A 20564-nucleotide genomic window follows, 5' to 3' on the forward strand; every position below is an offset into this window, starting at 1 on the left:
TTGCTTCACTGCTAGCGGTGCCCAATAAAATGCAGACAAATGTTTTTAGCCTTTGAGATTAAAAATATGCCATTAACCTAGTTAGCTTTAGTTATCTTGAAATGGTATGGGCCTTACTAATTTGGTCCTCATTGACTGAATATGCACAGTGATGGCTGGCCCCCACTGATTCCTTGCGCTGAGGCAGCATGCCCCACTACTTCCCGTGTATGCATGGGGGAAGAAATCCCCTGGTGCACACAGTCCACTCCAGAGTTGTGCATGCACATGCACAAACTGGGGTGGGAGGTTTTGCTGCATCTTGCGGCAGCAGAAAATCAGGGGAGTCCCACCGCACTATGGTGGAAGAGTGGCATACCGCTCTCCTACTATCATGGGAGAAGGTGTCAAATACACCCCACTTGACTCTGCAGCACTGCAAAGCCGAATGGGGCATTTTGTGTCCCTGCAGGGACACTGTATGTGGGGGTACACAGGCCTGGCCTGGCCGGACCTCTGATGTGCATCCAGGCACAAAAGGAAATATGGAAAAATCAGCATTCTCTTGCCATGGGCCATCAATGGCCCTAAAGGGGGCCAGGGTTGGAACGGGGCCAGAACTGTGCCTGCATCATGCTTAAGACCATTTATGCACTGAGAACTTAACTGCCCCAGCTCCCGTGCAGGAGCACAAATCAGGGGTGAATGAGGTGCACCAGGCCAAATGCTCCCCCATGTGGGTGCAGGAACAGGTGGGGCAACCTGCCATGACTAAAACTACAGCCTGCAGCCTGGCATGAAACCTCCAGTGCATAAACAGTCTAAGCGAGGATTAGCCCCGCTGTCATGCAGGCACTGGCCAGCCCTACCCTGCCTGTGTATAAATGGTCATTGCCAGACAAACCTGTATATGGACATGGAATTTATAATGTATTAACATTTTCATTACTATGGAATAATTTGATCAAAAGAATACGATTATATAATTCATTTCCCACTAACACAACTTTTAAAAGGAAAAGTGCATTACATGAAATGAAATAAGTGAAAATGAAGGAAGCTGTGACTGTGTGTAAAATTCAATGCAGAGTTACACCTTCCTAAACCCATCAAGTTTAGATCTAACTATTTTGGACTGCATTATAACTTTACAAAGGACACAGTATGATACATGTTGTTTATTCAGCTTTGTATTTTTATTCATTAATATATTTTCATTGCTAGCCCCCTTTTTCCCCCACCACTGTCTAGTACAAGAAATTTCTGTTATCTGGACTATATCACTAATGCAACCACATCCTTGTAAAATAAACTAAAATGTTGCTGTTTTTCATACTGTTGGTCTTGGATTTAATAATCATTCTTGACATCTGAATCCAGTGTAAATAGCTGGTATTTTAATACATGAAGTACATTTTTATAGTGCTATCTTTTAAGTGTAATAAATGTACTATTAATCTGGTCTTGAGCTGCAAGAAAATTGTTTTGGTATGTATACACCAGAACCAAAGATCTTTAACACTAAACCGGTTGCTAGTATCAAGTATGATGGACATGTTCTTTAAAGTCTCATCACATGGAAAATTTAAAGAACAAGAAAAGACTCACTGAAGGAAAATATTAAATATACAAAAAATATGGACACATTAACCGCGTCTCTAATTTCAGAGATCCTGTGTTCTACTTCAGCTCTCCCGATTCTAGATGCTCTGTCATGAACCCTGCAACTGGCATCCCGGAAAGCTGCTGCCTTAAGAGCATTCAAAAAAGGACATAAGATCAGCAGTCCCGCGAACGATAAGGGCTCCTCCCCGGGGGTTGTTATCATCATCCAGGCATTAGCACAGAGCAGTCTCCTTTTAGTCTAATTACGCACCTATGTCAGCGGGAGATGGATTAGCGTGCTGAAAACCAAAAACAAAGGAGAAAAACATGAGATGATTTCTTCTTATTCCATTTTGCTTTCCTTTGAACGTGTCCCTGAAAGTGAACTGAATTTTAAGGCGTTCCTTCCTAAAATGACAACTCATACCGTTGAATGGAGGTTTCCCAATATACTTTGAGAAAACTTCGTGACGGCGCGCCGAGGCGGTTGGGTCTTGTTCAGCGCGGCCAGGAAAAGGCGACCCTCTGCGGCGTCTTTCAGACCTTTCCCTCCTTCGAGTGTACAGCGGGAAATCAGAGCAACGCGATGGAGTTGCCTCCGGCCGGTGGGAAGTCCTGCCTCGGGGCTCGCGCCGCAGATTCCAGGCTACTGACTCGCCAGTCCCGCGGTATTGCCCCCCCCCCCTGAAACGGTTGAGGGGACATCGTTAAACGGCCGATCCACGAACTCGGCCCTTTACCCACGGGCCGGTGTCCGGCTCTTTCCCGCCTTTTTCTACCCCTCTATGCTCCTCGCAACTTTGGGGTCGTGAAAGTGGGTGTCCTGAGTCGTATCTTCGCGGTTGCCGCCATTTCGCTCGCTCGCTCAGTCTCGCTTTGTTGTTACGGGTTCAGGGGCGAACCAAGCTAGTTTTTAATGGCAGAGGTAAAGAGCTTTCCCTGACCGTACAATATTCAGTCTTAAAACAATGTTAACAATTATAGTTTTCACGGAGGAACTAACAACACTTCTTGAGTATCTCTTGCAGGGCTTAGAATATGAGGTCATAATATGAAGCCCTATGTTATTTTAAGAGGCTCCAAATGATAATAATAGTATTTTTATGGAAAAGGCAATGGAAATATAAATAAGTCTATAGTTCTGTATATATAAAAAAGTGGAGCCTCAAAAATAAACTTTTTCTTGTTTAGAAGCCCTTCAGATCTCAGAAGTTAAGCATAACTGGGTCATGACTCCTGACCTGGAGACAAGCAATACCTAACCATCTCTGAACATCTCTTGCCTAGAATACATGGGGGTAAGCCATAAGTCAACTGTGACTTGATGACACTTTCCAACACCATATAGTGAGGCTTATCGAGTTTATTCCTAAATCTGACTTTGGTCTCCTGTACTACTTTTATGCATGTGTTAATGTGTGCTAGAAAATGCAAGCGAACTGGTTCTTTAAAATTAATTATACCTAACATTGAACCATAGTTGCAGAAATGTGCAGTGCTATTTGCCAGCATCGTGTATAGCCTGGTCAATCGCAAATAAGTGAACAATGCATAAAGGGGCTTTCACCCAGTTACTATCCCATTACTACCTGCCTGTTAGCACCCCCTAGGTAATCCCACCCTTCCAAGAGCCTGTACCACCCACTTTGGGAACCACTTCCTTAAACTGTAATGAGCAGTGAGTCTCAGGGAGAAAGGCAAAGTATAAATAATTCTTAAAATACTTTAAAGTCTTTTCCATTTCAGCATTCTAATAGTTGTCACCTAGAGTTGTCAGAATTATTTGCAGTTTCTCATATGAAAGTGCTCTGGTCACAGTAGGTCCTAGTAACTACAGTGTTTGACAACAGGGGTGCTCAGGTCACAGTTCAAAAATCATAGCCCGGGTCCAATAACATAATCAAAGGCAAACTAGAAGGCAGTCCAAGACCAGGTTACACCTTCCAAAAGCAGTCCAAAGTTAGCAAGAATAGATTCAAAGTAGGTCAGACAACTGGTAAAGTAGTCAGTAAAGACCACAGACATGTTAATACCACACTAGCTGCAGTCTTATCTGGGATTTTCCTTACAGGTTTCACTACTAACCATATTAGGCTCTTCAATGCAAGCTGACAGCTCCTCTATTCATTAGGAGTACTGATCCAATCATGACTTATCAGTCTCTTCCAGCATTTCCATAGCAAAGGGGAGGTTGCAAACTGCCAGGCATGCACTCCTCTGCCTGCTCCATGCTTCAGACAGCCAGTGTGGGGTAGTAAATAAGAGCAGCCAATGACTGTAATCGGGAGAACCAAGTTTGATTCTCTACTTCTCCAGCAAAGCCTACTAGGTTGATCTTGAGCTAGTCACAGTTCTCTCAGAACACTCTCAGCCCCACCTACTTCACAAGGTGCTTGTGAAGAGAGGAAGAGAAAGGTGATTATAAGATACTTTGAGATTACTTTGAGAGAAAAGCAGGGTGCAATTGCCTATTCTTCTCACTTTTGCTTCCTCTGCTACTGAGGTACTTTAGGAAACCATAGTGGGTCTGGTTGGGGGCAAGTCCATGCTGAATCTCCAGATCCTCCGACCCCAGCTTCATGGAAAGAGTGTGCCAAGACAGGGATTGGGGATGAGTTGTCCTCTTCTGATGAGAACTCATCCTCCCATACTAAGATGAAGCTGTCCATGACAAAATTACTATACATTGCATGTTCATCAAGATACATTGTCAAGTACTATTTAACTAGTAATGGGAATGGTAATTTTAACTCTTTAGTCTGTTCCTCAGTATATAGTCCTTAATGATACAAATGAAATTATAAGGAACTTCAGACCCCAGCTCCTTCTGCACCAGAAACAACTGATAACAGAAATTTGGCTTAGAGAAATTGGACTAGCACAACTCTCCTCATTCCTTAGGGTTAAGATAAATTGATAGGTTTCTTTATGGATGATTCATTTAATGCAAGGTAGGTATTTTTCTACCTATATAATGAACCAATTAAGAGTCCTTCAATCCATTTTAATGCACATTACCATCTTAAACCATATACTGAGAAACCTTTATGGTTTTACAGTTTAAGATTTTCTGCAATTCATAGGATTCTCCAAGATTGTAGAAAGAGCTCCCTCTTCTGTACACAGCCACAGTTTGCAGTTTTAACTATCTACATCTAGGGCCATATTCAGAATTAGATATATGATGTGAAATGCAAAAACTGTAACTTGTGAACTCCCTTATCAGGTTCCACAGGGTACAAGTCTCCTGGACATTATTTAACATCTTTATGCACCCTCTCACCCAGCTAGTTTGGAGCTTTGGGTTTGGTTGTCACCAATATGCAGATGACACTGAGTTCTACCTCTTGATGGACAATTGGCCAAATGCCTCTCCGACTGCATCAGTCCAGTGCTTGGAGGCAATGCAAGCAAGCTATCTCAAACTGAACACTTCAAAGATGGAGGTCCTCTGGCTGGGAAAGAAGGGACCAGAACAGAAACCATAACTTCCCAGGCTGGACAGGGTACAGCTTACAACTGCACAATTGGTCAAGAACCTGGGAGTGATTTTTGATGCCCCTTTAACAATGGAGGCTCAAGTCATGAAGGTAGCCCATCAGGTATTTTTCCACCCTATCTGGCCCTAGAGCACCTAGCCACTGTAATTCATGCAATGGTCACTTCCAGACTTGATTACTGTAACTCGGTCTTTGTGGGAATACCCTTGATCCTGCTCCGGAAACTACAGCTGGTTCAAAATATGGCTGCCAGGGTTCTTACATGAACTCGGGGCGATTCCACATAAGACCAGTGTTGCGGCAGCTGCATTGGCTTTCAGTAGAATTCCGGATCTGGTTCAAGGTTTTGATCTTAACCTTCAAGACCTTATGCAGTCTGGGCCCTGCATATCTGAGGCACTGTCTTTCTGAACATGTGCCCCAGAGAGCTCTTAGATATAGCAACACCAATCAGTTAAGGAACCCTGGCCCTAAAGAAATACACTTGGCCTCAGCCAGATCCAGGGCCTTTTTGGCCCTGGTTCCTGCCTGGTGGAATAAGCTCCTGAGAGAGATCAGGGCCCTGTCAGAACTTGCCATATTCTGCAGGGCCTGTAAGAGGGAGCTCTTCTGCTGGGCCTATAGTTGAGGCCAACTAGAACAATAGGATAACATCAATATCAAAACACTGGGCCTCCCTCCTGTCTTTCCCTTTGCCCCCCCCCCTCATTTTCCCTTCAATTTGCTCCTAGAAGTTACTTACTTACCTCAAAATTTTATGTTGTTGTTAACATTGAATAGCTATGATTTTATCCTTAATTAGAATACATAGTTGTGTTTGTCTAGAATGTACAATTGGTCATTTAGAAAAAAATCCGACAACAGTAGGATAATACCTGCAACAGGATCAATCAAAGACATCACATAATAGTGAAAAACTTGTGATGCAAATATTACTTTCCTGTTATTTTTGGATCTCATGCTTTTCATCTTGTATTTTCATTGTTAATAAGTGATACATAAATTCAGACTAAAACACATGTTTATGATGACTTGTGAAAATCGTTAAACATAACACATCTATGTCAAATTTTGGATTATTCTCTCACTAAAAACATTCAAAGGAGCACATTCCAGATTAAAAGGTATTCTTAGCATTACATTTGAAGCATTTGAAGAGAAGCTCATTATTTTCTGTATAACAGTCTTATTCAACTATAGGCTAATGAACCACTGAGCAGAATCAAAAGCAGCTTCATCCAGAATATATTATAGAGATAACAATATCGGTTATCATAATATATGACAAACTTTTAATGCTTGGAATGTGCTACATAAATTCTTAATACTTTTATATAATATTATTATACAATAAATAATATATAAATTCTTAGTGTAGTAGAAACTGCCATCTTAGTATTATAGGAAAACAATAACTGGATTAATTTAGGATCATGGCATTACATTTTGCATCCACAGTTTCTGTGTAGGAAATATAGTTTAAACTGGTCTGTAAAACCTCAAAAGGTGGAATAGGGAATGATGTGCTATGTTAAATATATTTAATCAATAAAATTGCAGTACTAGTGTTATTTTGAGTATTAATTCATGGGTTTTTGTTTTTGTTTTAGTTTTGAGAAAATGGAACAGGATAAATCTTTTACATTTAAATTGTTCATCCCGCCAAGGCTGAATAATGCCCAAGTATCTGCGGTTAAACCACAGAAAAACACAGGACACGGGGAATTCATTCAGGTAAATATTTTTTTTTTACAAACTAACTTCAGTGAGTAGTTGTGTTAGTCTGTTACAGCAAAAATAAAGTTTTATTTTATCATAAAGATGCAGATTAATTACAGCATAACCTTTCAGAAGGTTTGTTTGTTCAGATGCTTGAAGTGAATTCTGAGCAAGACATTTTGTAAACAGAGAGAATAAAGAACATTGTGAACAATGAATTAAAAGGTCCAATTTGTGACATTTAAGCAAAAAGTACACAGATAATTTTAAATACAAGCTGCATTCTGCACCAGCTACAATTTCCGGGTTAGGAACAATGGCAGGCCTGTGTAGAACCAGTTACAGAAATCCAATCTGGAGTTGACCGTTGCATGGATCACTGTAGCTAAGCAGTCTGTAGGCAGGTAGGGTGCTAGTAGCCTGGCCTGGTGAAGATGGAAAAATGCTGGCTGAGCTACTCCCCTGACTTGGGCCTCCATAGAAAAGGAGTGATCCAGGATCACCCCCAGATTCCTGGAGAAGCATAAGATCTTAAGTTGCACTCCAGCCTAGGTGGGGAGGTGCGCTTCCTGATTTGTCACCAATCTGCTCAGCCACAGGACTTCTGTGTTGAAGGGGTTGAGTCTCAGGCAACTCTGCTCCAGCCACCCAGCTGTGGCTTCCAAACATCTGGCAACTCTCCTCCAGCCACCCAGCTGAGGCTTCCAAATATCTGGCAAATGTATTCAGGGGGGGAGTCTGGGTGGCCATCCATCAGAAGATAGATAGATAGGTATCATCCGTATATTGGTGACAGTCCAGCCCATAACTCTTGACCAGCTGGGACAGAATCCGCATGAAGATGTTGAACCATGTAGGGGAGAGTTTCGCCTCCTGAAGCACCTCGCAAGGGAGTTGATAGGGGCATGAAAACTCCTCCCCTACTGCTGTGCTCTGTGCTCAGTTCTGAAGAAAGGAGAGCAGCCACTACACCAAACTGTTTGTTTGTTTATTTATTTATATACCGCCCTCCCTAGAGGCTCAGGATGGTTTACATAAAACCTATAAACAATACAAGAAACAAATCATAACATATGAATAACTCAATAAAATCAGAGTCCAGTAGCACCTTTAAGACCAACAAAGATTTATTCAGGATGTGAGCTTTCGAATGCAAGCAGACTATGTCAGACTATGAATTCCTTACATGACAGTAAGTTTTGCTATATATTCCCACTGTCGTAAGGAATTCATAGTCTGACAAAGAGTGCTTGCACTCGAAAGCTCATGCCCTGAATAAATCTTTGTTTGTCTTAAAGGTGCTACTGGGCTCTGATTTTGTGCTACTTCAGACCAACACGGCTACCCATTTGAATCTGTATAAATAACTGTTAAATTAATACTAATAACTGATAGTTGTAACAGTGAAAACAATGCAAACAATGCAACAGTACAAACAGGTCCAGGAGCAGAGCACACTGATGAAGTTCTGGGAGGGAAGGAGTAGGGGCCCTTCAGATGTTGTTGGTTATGCCTGGTCTCAGCCAAATGCCCGGTGGAAGAGCTCTCTTTGGCCCATTATGCACGGCCACCGAAACGGCGATTTTGGGTCACATGGAAAACACGGAGGGGGAAGATGTGAAGCACACCGGTTATGCACGGGAGGGGGCGCGACGGCAGCAAAACCCAGAGTAACCGGCGATCCCGGTGCCGCTTCTGGTTGAGCCCCGGTCACCCGGAAGCTGTGCTTTCTTCCGCGTTTCACTGACGCGACTTTTTCGGCGGCATGCACCGAAGCTGCGGCCGGTTGCAGCCGGCTCCGTGCATTATCGGTGATTTTAGTCGCTGCCATTCCACCCTGAATGTGCGTTATTCCCCCTGTGCATAATGGGTCCCTTGCAGGCCCTGTGGAACTGTTCAATCTCAAGTGAATACAAACAAAACCAATTTGCTGTTTTTCCCTATTTATCTCTGGAATCTGTTAACCATTTTCATTATGCTATGTTAATTTTCTCACACACTTTGCTTAAAAGTGTGAACTGTTTACTTTCCATGATATTGTATCTGAAGAAGTGTGTGTGCACACAAAAGCTCATACCTTGAATAAAACTTTGTTAGTCTTGAAGATCCTACTGGACTCAAAATTTGTTCTAAAGATAATTTTAAATGTTGATACTGCAAAAGTTAAATTATCAGATACTATTAAAATTTTTATAATTTTGTTTTACTTTTGTCCAGGATTTCAACAAGGGTGTGGAAGATGATTACAACCTACCTTTTGTGACAAAAAGTACATCAAAACATTTGGAAGACATGGGTAAGAAAAAAAGATGGGAAAAAAGCCGATATTTAACCTGAAGCAATCACTTGATTGGAACAAGTTTTTTGCAGGCATTAGTTGAAATGTCTACAGCAGTGGTTCCCAACCCCCGTTCCAGGGCCCGGTACTGGTTCGTGGATTGTTTGGTACCGGGCCATGGCTCCTCCTCATCCTCCTCCCTGGCTGCTGCCTTGGAGGCTGCCCTGCCACTCTGCTGCCGGTTCACCTTTGATGCTCTCCAGCAGCCACTATGGCTGGGGCCCCCCCTCGGCGTAGTACTGTGTAGCTGCTTCTGGCAGTGCCCCCCAGCGGGCGGTGGGAAGTCAGGGGCACCAGCAGGAAAGCAAGGAGAGCAGGGACTCAGGTGGCTATGACGTCACTTGGCAAAAGACTACCCCTTCCCCAGGCCTCAGTAAAATTGTCAAGCATTGACCGGTCCCCAGTGATAAAAAGGTTGGGGACCACTGGTCTACAGGATTTAAATTGCTGGTTTTAAAATGGCACTTTGTTACATATGTAATAGATTGTTTAGCTATTGAACTTTTTATGAGCCAGAACCAAATATATAATCTCTTACTTGTCGTCCATGATACTTATTTGGGTATATTATTAAGAAAAACATGGCATAAGCACAATTATTAACACTGCTATATTTAACTATAACATTGGTAATTGCTTCCTAATTTTAGAAGTAGAATGTTATTTTTTCACTATACCTATTTATACTAAGGAATATATTGTATTTTTTAGGTCATGTATCACAGAAAGTAACACCTGTACCTGAAATAGATCAGGAGGTTAGTTATACATTCTGTATAGCATGTGATAAAAATCACTGTATTTTGAATGTGTTTGGATTTCACTAATTATAGTTCTGATTTTCTGTTCTATCTCCTTGCTTAATCTTGCAGTGTTTCTCAATTTTAGAAGTATTTATTCTTTAATTAGTTTTTGAGAGCAATTGATACAATTATTCTGGATGACAGGCATACATTGGATTTTGCTACATGAAAGAAAAAAAAAGAATTGATACAGCATAATATTGCTGTGTGTGGTCAAAAAGGATAAGGATTGCAGATCACTGAGCAGATTGATACCTGCTTCCTGTCAGCTGTAAATGGCTGCATGCATAACTAGTTTAAAATTGAATATCTTCAGCTGTAGCTGAAAAATGGTTAACTTAGCAGCCTGCAAGGCAGATACAATCCTTAGAGCAATTTTATCTCTTCCTTTGGCTGTATTTTATTATTATTTTATTATTATAATATTTATATTTATACCCTGCCTCGCCCCGAAGGCTCGAGGCGGCTTACATAACCCCGTCCCCTAAAACCATAAAATGACAATAAAACATGCATGGTATAAGAAAGTTTTGCAGAGTTAAAGTTCTCTTTGTCAAATATGAGTAGAAATTGAGATCTCTGTTTCCTTGACCATTTCCACATGAGGAATATGTTCTTGGAAAGCTTTCAAATGTTGGTAGGTTTTAGAGCCAGTAGCAAGGTTGCAATTTGGTCATTTTTAACTCGCGATTTTGGATTTACCACCCTAAATCATGCGTCTCATCAATGAGCAACCAGGGATAAGACCGTATGGAGGGGGAAATGTACGATAGTCTCAGCAGCTTTGTCTTGCCCTCACACCCACCCTCCCATCTCCATTTCCTGCTCTGATTAAATCTTTTTTTTTTTTAAATGGCACGGTTTGTGTTGTAGCGGGACTGCAAATCTACATTATTAAAGGTGAAATAAAATCTTCTTTAAAGTGTCCACAGTCATTTTGGGATCAGGCAGGCAAAACACAACCCCTATTCTGTTTTCTGGAGATGGGGAATGAGCTGGGAAGGGGGGGGGAACGGGTGATAGGGTTACCCTTTCCCAATCATACAGGGGTCCAACCATTGGAACATCTTTTAGGGCTTCAAGGACCATGTTCAGCATTTCAGAAATCCACCCAGACAGAAACAAACTACAAAAGAACACAAATTCCAAAAAAGGGGGGAAGAATGCTGTACTGATCTGGTATTTCTCCATAGCAACATGGCAGTGTTCATTTTTATAAAAAATGCATCTGTGTTGTGGCATTGCCGCACAGCAATGCAGAAATGCCTTTTTTATATATTAAAAAATTTATTTTGAGGCTGGGGAGAGGGAAAGTTTCAGTCCAGAGACAACTGCTGTGCTGTGGTTGGTGGCTTGCTATGATTGACAAGCCAAGGAACAGAGGGGTAAGTTCGTGTTGCTTTCCCTTGCAGCCTCATCAGGAGGCAAAAAACTGACGGGGCAGAGGGAAACCAGAGGAGGTCTCCTTGTGAGGAGAGCTGCAAATGCAAGAATTACCATCCTGCATTTGCAAGCAGGAAACCACTCATATTTTACCCCTACATGTGAAAATGATCCTTTTATTCTAGTCAGAAGGTGGGAGGGATGTTGTAAAGAATTCTAGTAAAGGATGCAGAGATACAATGCATATTATAATCAGTTTGATTACAACAGAGGGGAAATGCTTGAGATAGATGGAATGACTCCCTAGGATTTATCTTAACAGAATATATAAATACCTGCAATTGAGAACAGCCTGCTGTTTTATTTATTTATTTGTGTATTTGTGTATTTGTTTGTTTATTTGTATGTATGTATGTATGTATGTATGTATGTATGTTTGTTTGTTTGTTTGTTTGTTTATTTATTTATTTATTTATTTATTTATTTATTTATTTATTTATTTATTTATTTATCATACTTCTATACCGCCCTCCCTGGATGCTCAGGGCGCTTTACATTATAACAGAGAACCATACATAAAACAGCCTGTAGAACATGTACATCGATAACCAACAATTGCAACCAAACACAACACAGTATAACAGTGAACAATCGTAATACAAACAGGTCCAGGGCTTGTTGATGGGATTCTGAGGGGGGTGGCTTATTGATTGAATTCTGAGGGGGGGTGGGGGGGATCAGGGGCCCTTGGTCGCTGTAGATTACGTCTGGTCTCGGCCAAATGCCTGGTGGAGGAGCTCCTTTTTGCAGGCCCTGCTGATGGGATTCTGAGGGGGGTGGCTTATTGATTGAATTCTGAGGGGGGGTGGGGGGGATCAGGGGCCCTTGGTCGCTGTAGATTACGTCTGGTCTCGGCCAAATGCCTGGTGGAGGAGCTCCTTTTTGCAGGCCCTGCGGAACTGTTTAAGCTCTGTCAGGGCCCTGATCTCCTCTGGGAGCTCGTTCCACCAGGTAGGGGCCAGAACAGAGAATGCTCTGGCCCTGGTAGAGACCAGACGGACTTCTTTAGGGCCAGGGATCCTTAGCTGATTGGAGGCAGTAGAGCGTAGAGCTCTTTTGGGGGCATAGGCGGGGAGGCGGTCCCTCAGGTACACTGGGCCCTGACCGCGTATGGCCTTGAAGGTAATTACCAGAACCTTTAGTCTGATCCGGAATTCAACTGGTAACCATTGCAGCTGATGGAGAATAGGCCGGATATGGGACCTCCACGGTGTTGCCGTGAGGATCCTGGCTGCTGCATTTTGAACTAGTTGTAGTTTCCGGGTCAGGGCTAAGGGCAGGCCTGCGTAGAGCGAGTTACAAAAGTCCAGTCTAGAGGTGACCGTCGCATGGATCACTGTGGCTAGGTGTTCCGGGGCCAGGTAGGGCGCTAGTAGTTTGGCTTGGTGGAGATGGTAGAATGCCAGCCGTGCTACCTTTGTGATCTGGGCCTCCATTGTGAGGGAGGCGTCCAGAATCACGCCTAGGTTCCTGGCGGAGTGAGCCGTAGAGAGCTGCATGCCATCCAGGGTAGGCAGGTGCGCTTCCTCGCATGGGCCCTTCCTACTTATCCACAGGACCTCCATCTTTGAAGGATTGAGCTTCAGACGACTCTGCTTGAGCCATCTCGTCACTGCTTCCAGGCAGCTGGCTAATGCTTCTGGGGGAGAGTCAGGGTGGCCATCCATCAGGAGGAAGAGCTGGGTGTCATCTGCATATTGATGGCAACCCAGCCCAAACTTCCGTACCAGCTGTGCGAGAGGGCGCATGAAGATGTTGAATAGGATAGGAGAGAGGACCGCTCCTTGTGGGACTCCACAAGTAAGTTGCCAGCAGCCTGATGTTTTCTCTCCTATTGCAACCCTCTGTCCACGATCCTGGAGGAAGGAGATCAGCCATTGAAGGGCTGTCCCTTGTATTCCAGCATCGATGAGGCGGCGAGCTAGAAGCTCATGATTGACTGTGTCGAACGCTGCTGAGAGGTCTAATAATATCAGCAGTGCCAACCCGCCTCAATCCAACTGGCGACGGAGGTCGTCCGTCAGGGCGACTAGCGCTGTCTCTACCCCATGGCCAGGCCGGAAGCCTGACTGGGATGGGTCTAGGACTGAAGCTTCTTCCAGGTATTCTGTCAGTTGGTTTGCAACTGCCCTTTCTATCATCTTGCCCAGAAACGCTAAGTGCAAGACGGGCCTGTAGTTGTTAGGCTCTTGTGGGTTTAGAGATGTTTTTTTCAACAGTGGACGTACCACATCCTCTTTCAAACCCTCCGGGAATTCTCCTGTTGTTAGAGATAGGTTGATTATCTCCTGGAGGGGGCCCATTATCTTTATGCCAGCTGTTTTCAAGAGCCAGGATGGGCAAGGATCTAGTGGGCATGTAGTTGGTCTTGTTGTCGCTAGAATCCTGTCCACTTCGGTCAGCGTGAGTCATCTGAAGTTACTCATAGTTTTCTCCAAAGACGGCCAAGGGGCCTCTAGTTCACTTTTTGTATCTAAGGTTGGAGGGAGGTCGTGGTGGAGTGTCGAGATTTTGTCCGCAAAATGACTCGCGAATGCCTCACAGCTGATGTCCAATTGGCTACTGTTTTGTTGCCCTTCAATCAGGGCAGTGAGGGATCGAACTACCTTAAACAATTGAGCTGGGCGTGAGTCTGCAGATGCGATGGTAGCATTTTACTGACTTCACCGCCATCTCATAGGCTTTCATCTGCATTCTATAAGATGTTCTCGAGGCTTCGTCACGAGTCTTCCTCCAAACTCGCTCTAGCCGTCTCAGTTCCCGTTTCTTGTCATGAAGCTCCTCGATGTACCAGGGAGCTCGCTTGAGACGCGGCTGGAGAGGGCGTCGGGGAGCTATCTCATCAATGGCAGTCAGCAGTCTGTTATGCCAGTCACTGACCAGGCCATTGAGAGAAGTGCCGGGAGGCATTGGTTCCCGCAGAGCATTCCAGAATCCTATTGGATCCATAAGTCTCCGTGGGTGAGCTAAAATTTGCTCGGCACCCAACTGAGGAGGTGGTGGGAGCCTTAGCCGAGCCTTTAGAGCATAGTGGTCTGACCATGGCATGGCTGTTGTTGTGACCAGATCCACATCCAAACCTGCGCCGAAAATAAGATCCAGGGTGTGACCTGCTTGATGGGTGGGGCCAACAACAAATTGCGAGAGCCCTAGTGTTGCCATGGATGACACTAGGTCCTGTCCAGTCCTAGAGGACAGTAGCTCAGCATGGACGTTAGTCCCCCAGGACTAGTAGACTGGAGAACTGTAGCGTCCAGGCCGCCACCGCCTCTAGCAGGGCAGGCAGGGCATCTGGCGGTGCATTGGGCGCGCGGTACACTAGCCAGATGGCCACGCTCTCGGTTGATCCCCTTCCGAGGCCAACACATTCAATGCCTTGTATTGATGGTGCAGGAAGGGTTCTAAAGGAGAAAGCCTCTCGGGTTAGGATTGCCACCCCTCCTCCCTGCCCCGCTGTCCGGGACTGGTGGAGGACAGAAAACCCAGCAGGGGCTAGAACTTTGAGGGCAACCGTTCCCCCCTCCCTGGTCCAGGTTTCTGTCACGTACGACAGGTCCTCTCTTTGCTCTACAAAGTGGTTTTGCAGCGTAGAGATTTTGTTGTTTATTGACCTGGCGTTGCACAGCACCAGTGTCAGAGGCAGGTTGTTTACCTTTGCATCCACCCTCGTGTCATGAGGGATGGGGCGGAGTCTGGAGGGAGCTCGAGTATGGTTGGTTTTCGGCCCCCTTGGTTTGATGTATCTCCGCCATCCGCTGTCCCTGCCTTTGCCCCTTATTATTGGGATCCCTGACCCTATCAAGGCCCCTGCTTTTTCTCCTTCCTCAGTTTTGCTAGGCATTATGAGCTCTATGGACACTGTTGGTTCAATTCTTAGTTCTATGGTTTGGCTGGGGTTGATTGTTGAACCCCGGTTCTGTCGTTGTGTGTGTGAGTTATGTATCTGTGGGAGGTTGGCCCTGATCGCTAATTACAGCCTCTCAGGGCTTTCCGGTTCCACTTGTGTGTAGTTATGTGCTGGGTGTAGGGTGTGTGTCATTGTGGGTGCCTGGAGGGGTGGTACCGATCGCCTGTTGTGGCACCTCAAGGTTGCCCAGTCCAGGGGTGTGTGATGTATGAGTGGCCTGAGTGTTATTTCATGTTGGATTGTGGTTGGAGTTGTGGATTGGGTGGTGGCTAGTTGGCAGTTAGGGTTGTTTGGTGAGTGGAGGGTAGTTGATAGGTTGGTTGGATTAATTGCTTCGGCTGGGTTCAGGTAACTTGATTTTTTGGAATTTAATTGTTTTGGGTAGGTTGGGGTAGAGTTTAGATTGTTGGGGTGGGGGTTTGTTTTTTGGGGGGGGGGTTCAGTATTGGGTTAGAATAGATTAATTGATAGTAGTTGAGTGTATATGGTGGGTGGATGGGCAGGTGTTAATTTAGTGTGAAATCAATCAGGATTAGTTGATTGTATTGGTTTGGGTAGATCTGTTGGTGGCAAATTGTTGTTTTGGCTGGGTGGGGTGTTGGTTAATTTGGTTTGGTTGGGTAGATGGGTGGGTGGGAGGAGAAGTTAATTTAATTTGGAGTCTATTCAGTGTGGGTTGGTAGTTGGTGAAGGGAACTCTTCTTATTTCTCTCCTGTCTCTCTCTTCCCTCTTTTTCCTTTTTTCCCTTCCCCCCTTGTTTTTCTTTTCTTTCTCCCCCTCTCTCCTCGTTTTCGCCTTCTTTCCCCCCTCCCCTCTTTTTTGGTCCTTCTTTCCCCTCTTCCCTTCCTTTCCGCTTCTTCCCCTCCCCTCTCCCCCCTTTTTCCTTTTCTTCCCCCCCTCCCCTCTTTCCTGTGTATAACACAATGTTCCCATCTAATTCTTTGCCGTTGCTGGTAGTTTGGCCGGTGTCTTCTTTTTCGCTCTCTCTGTCCTCTCCCCTTCCTTCCCTCCCTCCGTTTTCTGTTTGCAGTTTTTTTCCCTTTTTTCCCGCTTGATTATCTTCCTGCCCTATTTGTTCCCGCTCAATTTCTGACAGATTGTTTAATGCCCCTTCCCCCTTCTTGGGTGGGGTTTTCGCCGTTTAAGATCCTCTCCCTCCGCCACCTAATTTGCTTCCCGCTCAATTATTCTCGCTCAATTTTCTCGACGTTTGTTTGGTATCCCTTCCCCCCTCTGGTGTGAGTAGCGTCCGTCTGTATCCCTCTCCCTTCCCCATGTAATCGAGACGCTATTCCCTCCCAAGACCCCCAGTCGTTCGTGGGCAGTCTCCCCCCCCCCTCTGGGCACAAATCAATTTAAATCATTTATAATTAAATAGTTAATCAGTTGAATTAATTAAGTTGTTGTCCGTTTGAGTCTTTCTCTTTCCACTTCATGACCCCCCCCCGCCCTCCCAAGGTTCGGCACCTCTCTTTCCTTCTTTGTTCTGGCTATGCGGGTGTTCCTTTTCTTCTTTCCCTTTCCCCTCTCCTTACTTCAATACACCGGCCGGCTGCAGCGGGGCCCAACGGCGCTGTGCTCCCGGCGGGCTGCAGCAAGGTTCTGCGAAGGTGGGGAGGCTGTAGACGAAGGCCAGTTTTTTTCGGCCGCGGCTGGACGCGCGGGTGGATGGCGGCCGGGGCCGTGGGCGGCGGTTCAGCGTTGGGGTGGTGGATCGAACAGCGCACGGGTGGTGGGCTCGGCGCAGCGGTGGTCAGCGCAATGGTGGTGCGGTCGGAGCATGGGTGGTGGGCTCAGCGCAGCGGCGGTGGGGTGGCCCAGGCAGGAGTCGGCTCAGTGGGTGCAGCGGTCGCGGCCGACCGGTCCGGCGCGGTGCGGTTCAGCTGTCGTGGGCCCGTCATCGTGGGATTGGTCGGCGGTGGTCCCGCAGCGCTGGCCAGTTGTACGGCTCTGTTCGGATGGTGCACGCAGGTCCAGGTAGTGACGGTTGCTGTCTGGCTCTGTCTTGGGGGGCTGCAGAGGGACTCTTGCAACAGCAGCCTCCTTTTCTTGATGTTGGTAGGCTGCACCAGGTGGTCGACTCCTTCGGTCGCCTCTGTGGGCTCTACGCTCCCCCAGTCGGGCTCAGAGTCGCTGTCGCTTCCCTCCAATTTTCTGGTTAATTTCTAGTTGAGTTCCTTACCGTGTTCGTCTTTTTGTCTTTTGATGTTCTTTTTGTTTGTTTTCGGCTTTTGTTTGTGGGGTTTGAGGTCTCGTTATGTTCTTTTAAAGTTTCAGTTGTTCCTTGTTTCAGTTCCGTTCCTTTGAGGTTTTTTGGTCCTTTTGAAGGACCAAACATGATGTCATAATTTGGGAGAATAGGACAAAACACTTTTGGGATGGAGAGGGATTAGTTATGGCATCCAACCTCTGAAAGCAATTTTTAGTTTTTAAAAAATGGTAGGCAAGATTTATTTGCTAGAACTTCAGCGTAATGACGAATAGTTAGCTACTTAAAGCATGGAGATGCTCCCTGATTTCTGCCACTTAGGGTCACAATCTTCTGAGAGCCAGCTTGGTGGAGTGGTTAGGAGCTGGGTTTGATTCCCCACTCCCCCACATGCAGCTAGCCGGGTAACCTTGGGCTTGCCACAGCACTAATAAAACTGTTATGACCGAGCAGTAATATCAGGACTCTCTCAGTGTCACCTACCTCACAAAGTGTCTATTGTGGGGATAGGAAAGGGAAGGCGAATATAAGCCGTTTTGAGACTCCTCCTGGTAGAGAATAGTGGCATATAAGAACTTACTCTTATTATTACTATTATTCATAAGTGTTGCCACTGTTATTCAGATTTCTCATTGTTATCATAGATCAAAACGTTACATAAATATAATAAATAAACTCAGTTTAAGGAAGAGGTAAATATATAAACTTTGGATTTCCTAAAATTAACCTTTTATAGGCCAATTATGCATGGGACAGGTAAGCTGGGGTGGCAGCAGCAGGGCAGCCCCAACTGTGCCCTAGCCTGGCACAGTGCCCCGGAAAGCCCGTAACAAGGGAATGTGGAATCTTCCGCGTTCCCTGATATGCTGAGGGGGCTAGGTTGGGCCAGTGCTGTGCATAATCAGCAGACCTACGGTGTCCCTGCAGGGACACTGCACGCCTCTGTCAGCTCTGTGGAGCTGCGGACCTGGCCAGTTAGTCCCCCCACCCCCACTTTGGTGAGAGAGCAGCATACTGATCCCCATGCCCTCCTCTCCCCCCCCCCTGCTGCTGCCTCCGGACGGCATATTGGGCTTTCCAACCCGGCGTTTTGCCCATGCGTGCAACGTATGTTGGAGGATTCCCTCTCCCATGCACATGTGGAAAGCACTGGGGCATGTTGCCCTGGTGCAATGCCCAGCAGCAGCCCAATGTGGCTGCTGCCACACATAATGGGTCATAAAGATGCAAAATAAAACTGCCAATTCCTATACTTTTTAAGGCTACAAAGGTGAACTTTTAATAGCAGATACAGATGTAGATATTTAGATAAAAATGACCTGATTTTAAAACATTTTAATTAATATTTGAGTAAATTAGTGCAACTTGCCTTTGTAGAATATGGAAACAATGACTGAGCTTTATTCAAAGCTTTACAAAGAAGCTGAAAAGATCAAGAGATGGAAAGTCAGAATAGAATATGAAGTAAAAGAAAAGGAAAGGAAATTGCAGGAAGATAGAAAGATTATAGAAGCACTACGTAAAGCTATTCAAGAATTGCAGGCAAGTATTCTACAACAGTTTGAAATATCTATGTTCAAAATAAGAAAAACTTATAAATATCTACATTTTATTTCAAAAATTATTAATTCCTGTGGATACCAGTTTGAAAATACAATGATCAGATTAGTGACGTTTGTATAATGTATGTGTTGAGAAACTGACAACATTTTAACATTTGAAATTTGTTCATATCTTTTGTATCTGTATATTTTATAAATTTAGTTTGAAAATGAAAGACTAAGCTTGAAACTGGAAGATGAAATGTATGAGAATAAAGTTCTTCTTAAAGAGTAAGTAATGTTTATAGAATAAATGTTTAGCTTATATATTTTCATAATTAAAATGTATTCTTATATCCTCTGAAGAGCCCTGCAAGATAGCTCACTATCATTTTTCACAGATGAGGAATTAGTTAGTCAATACAACCTTATCTGTAATTATTTGTTTAATCAGAAGTAGGTTTCATAGAGTTTGAGATTATCAGGAAAAAAATTTCACAGTCATAGTAGTTCAGCAGTGGAATAGGCTGCCTAAGGAGGTGGTGAGCTCCCCCTCACTGGCAGTCTTCAAGCAAAGGTTGGATACACACTTTTCTTGGATGCTTTAGGATGCTTTGGGCTGATCCTGGGTTGAGCAGGGGGTTGGACTAGATGGCCTGTATGGCCCCTTCCAACTCTATGATTCTATGAGATTTGTGCATGTGTAAGTATGCACAGGATTATACCTGTAATTAGTCTGTGTTCAACATGTTTAATCTATATTTTTGAAGATGACTCTTTATGTTTTGGATCACATGGACTCAAAATGTTATGGAATTTTTTTAAATTCAGTTCTACTGTCATTTGTACTAACTGCAGTTCTATGAGGGAAAGCTCTTAGGGCGGCAATATGCTACTATGCTGGCATATATTCAGCAGATAATGATCTCTGAAAAACCCATGGGATAGCCCTAGACAAAAATTGCCATGCCCCTTGTCACCAATGCCCTGAGGACCACAGCATCCATTGGCCTCTGCCAAATTCTTACCCCTCCTGCCAATGGGCAACATCATGCAAACAATATAACCCCTGTTTGGAGCACATTGGCACTCCTCACTGTCTGAGAACAGCTGCTTTGGGGGGTTCTAGGCATCTGTGGAGCAGTAGAGGTGGACATTTTCCCTGTCTGATCTGTTGTTGTTATAAGGTGCTAGTGGGAGGGGTTATGTGGGGCAGGAGGCTATACAAGTCATGTGGCATTGGTGCCCTGGGCACCTGTCCTCAGCATAGCATCCCTTCAGCATAGCACCATGGGCCAGTGGCACAGGATACAGATATCAAGGTGCTGTTGAAAGACATGCATACTGTCTGGGAATTTGGCCATGAGATTTGTGAAGCACTGGCGGCCTTTATATTCAGGCTATAAAAGCAGTGTAAATTGTAGTAGACAGTAGTGTGACTCAGTGGCTAAAAAGGCAAATGGGATTTTGGGCTGTATCGAATGGAGTATCATGTCCAAATCACAGGAGGTGGTGGTAC

The 20564-nt window shown here is 44.7% G+C and overlaps 1 protein-coding gene across 7 annotated transcripts in view; it reads left to right on the top strand.

Annotated features, from left to right (window-relative positions):
* The first annotated feature begins 2153 nt into the window (after positions 1-2153).
* SYCP1 (synaptonemal complex protein 1) overlaps positions 2154-20564 on the top strand; it is a 74625-nt gene continuing 56214 nt past the window's right edge. For 2 of the 7 annotated variants that reach the window (XM_077334983.1, XM_077334987.1), the window contains exons 1-6: positions 2295-2509; positions 6695-6818; positions 9021-9099; positions 9853-9899; positions 18882-19046; positions 19269-19336. In XM_077334983.1, coding sequence (XP_077191098.1) covers positions 6705-6818; positions 9021-9099; positions 9853-9899; positions 18882-19046; positions 19269-19336 — 473 coding nt within the window. In that variant the 5' untranslated portion in view covers positions 2295-2509; positions 6695-6704. Of the gene's footprint in view, positions 2253-2294; positions 2510-2787; positions 2883-6694; positions 6819-9020; positions 9100-9852; positions 9900-18881; positions 19047-19268; positions 19337-20564 lie in introns of those variants that run through there. The other 5 variants (XM_077334986.1, XM_077334990.1, XM_077334988.1 and 2 more) reach the window with 5 other exon arrangements.

This window comes from Paroedura picta, chromosome 4 (genome assembly GCF_049243985.1).
Source record: "Paroedura picta isolate Pp20150507F chromosome 4, Ppicta_v3.0, whole genome shotgun sequence".
NCBI lineage: Eukaryota > Metazoa > Chordata > Lepidosauria > Squamata > Gekkonidae > Paroedura > Paroedura picta.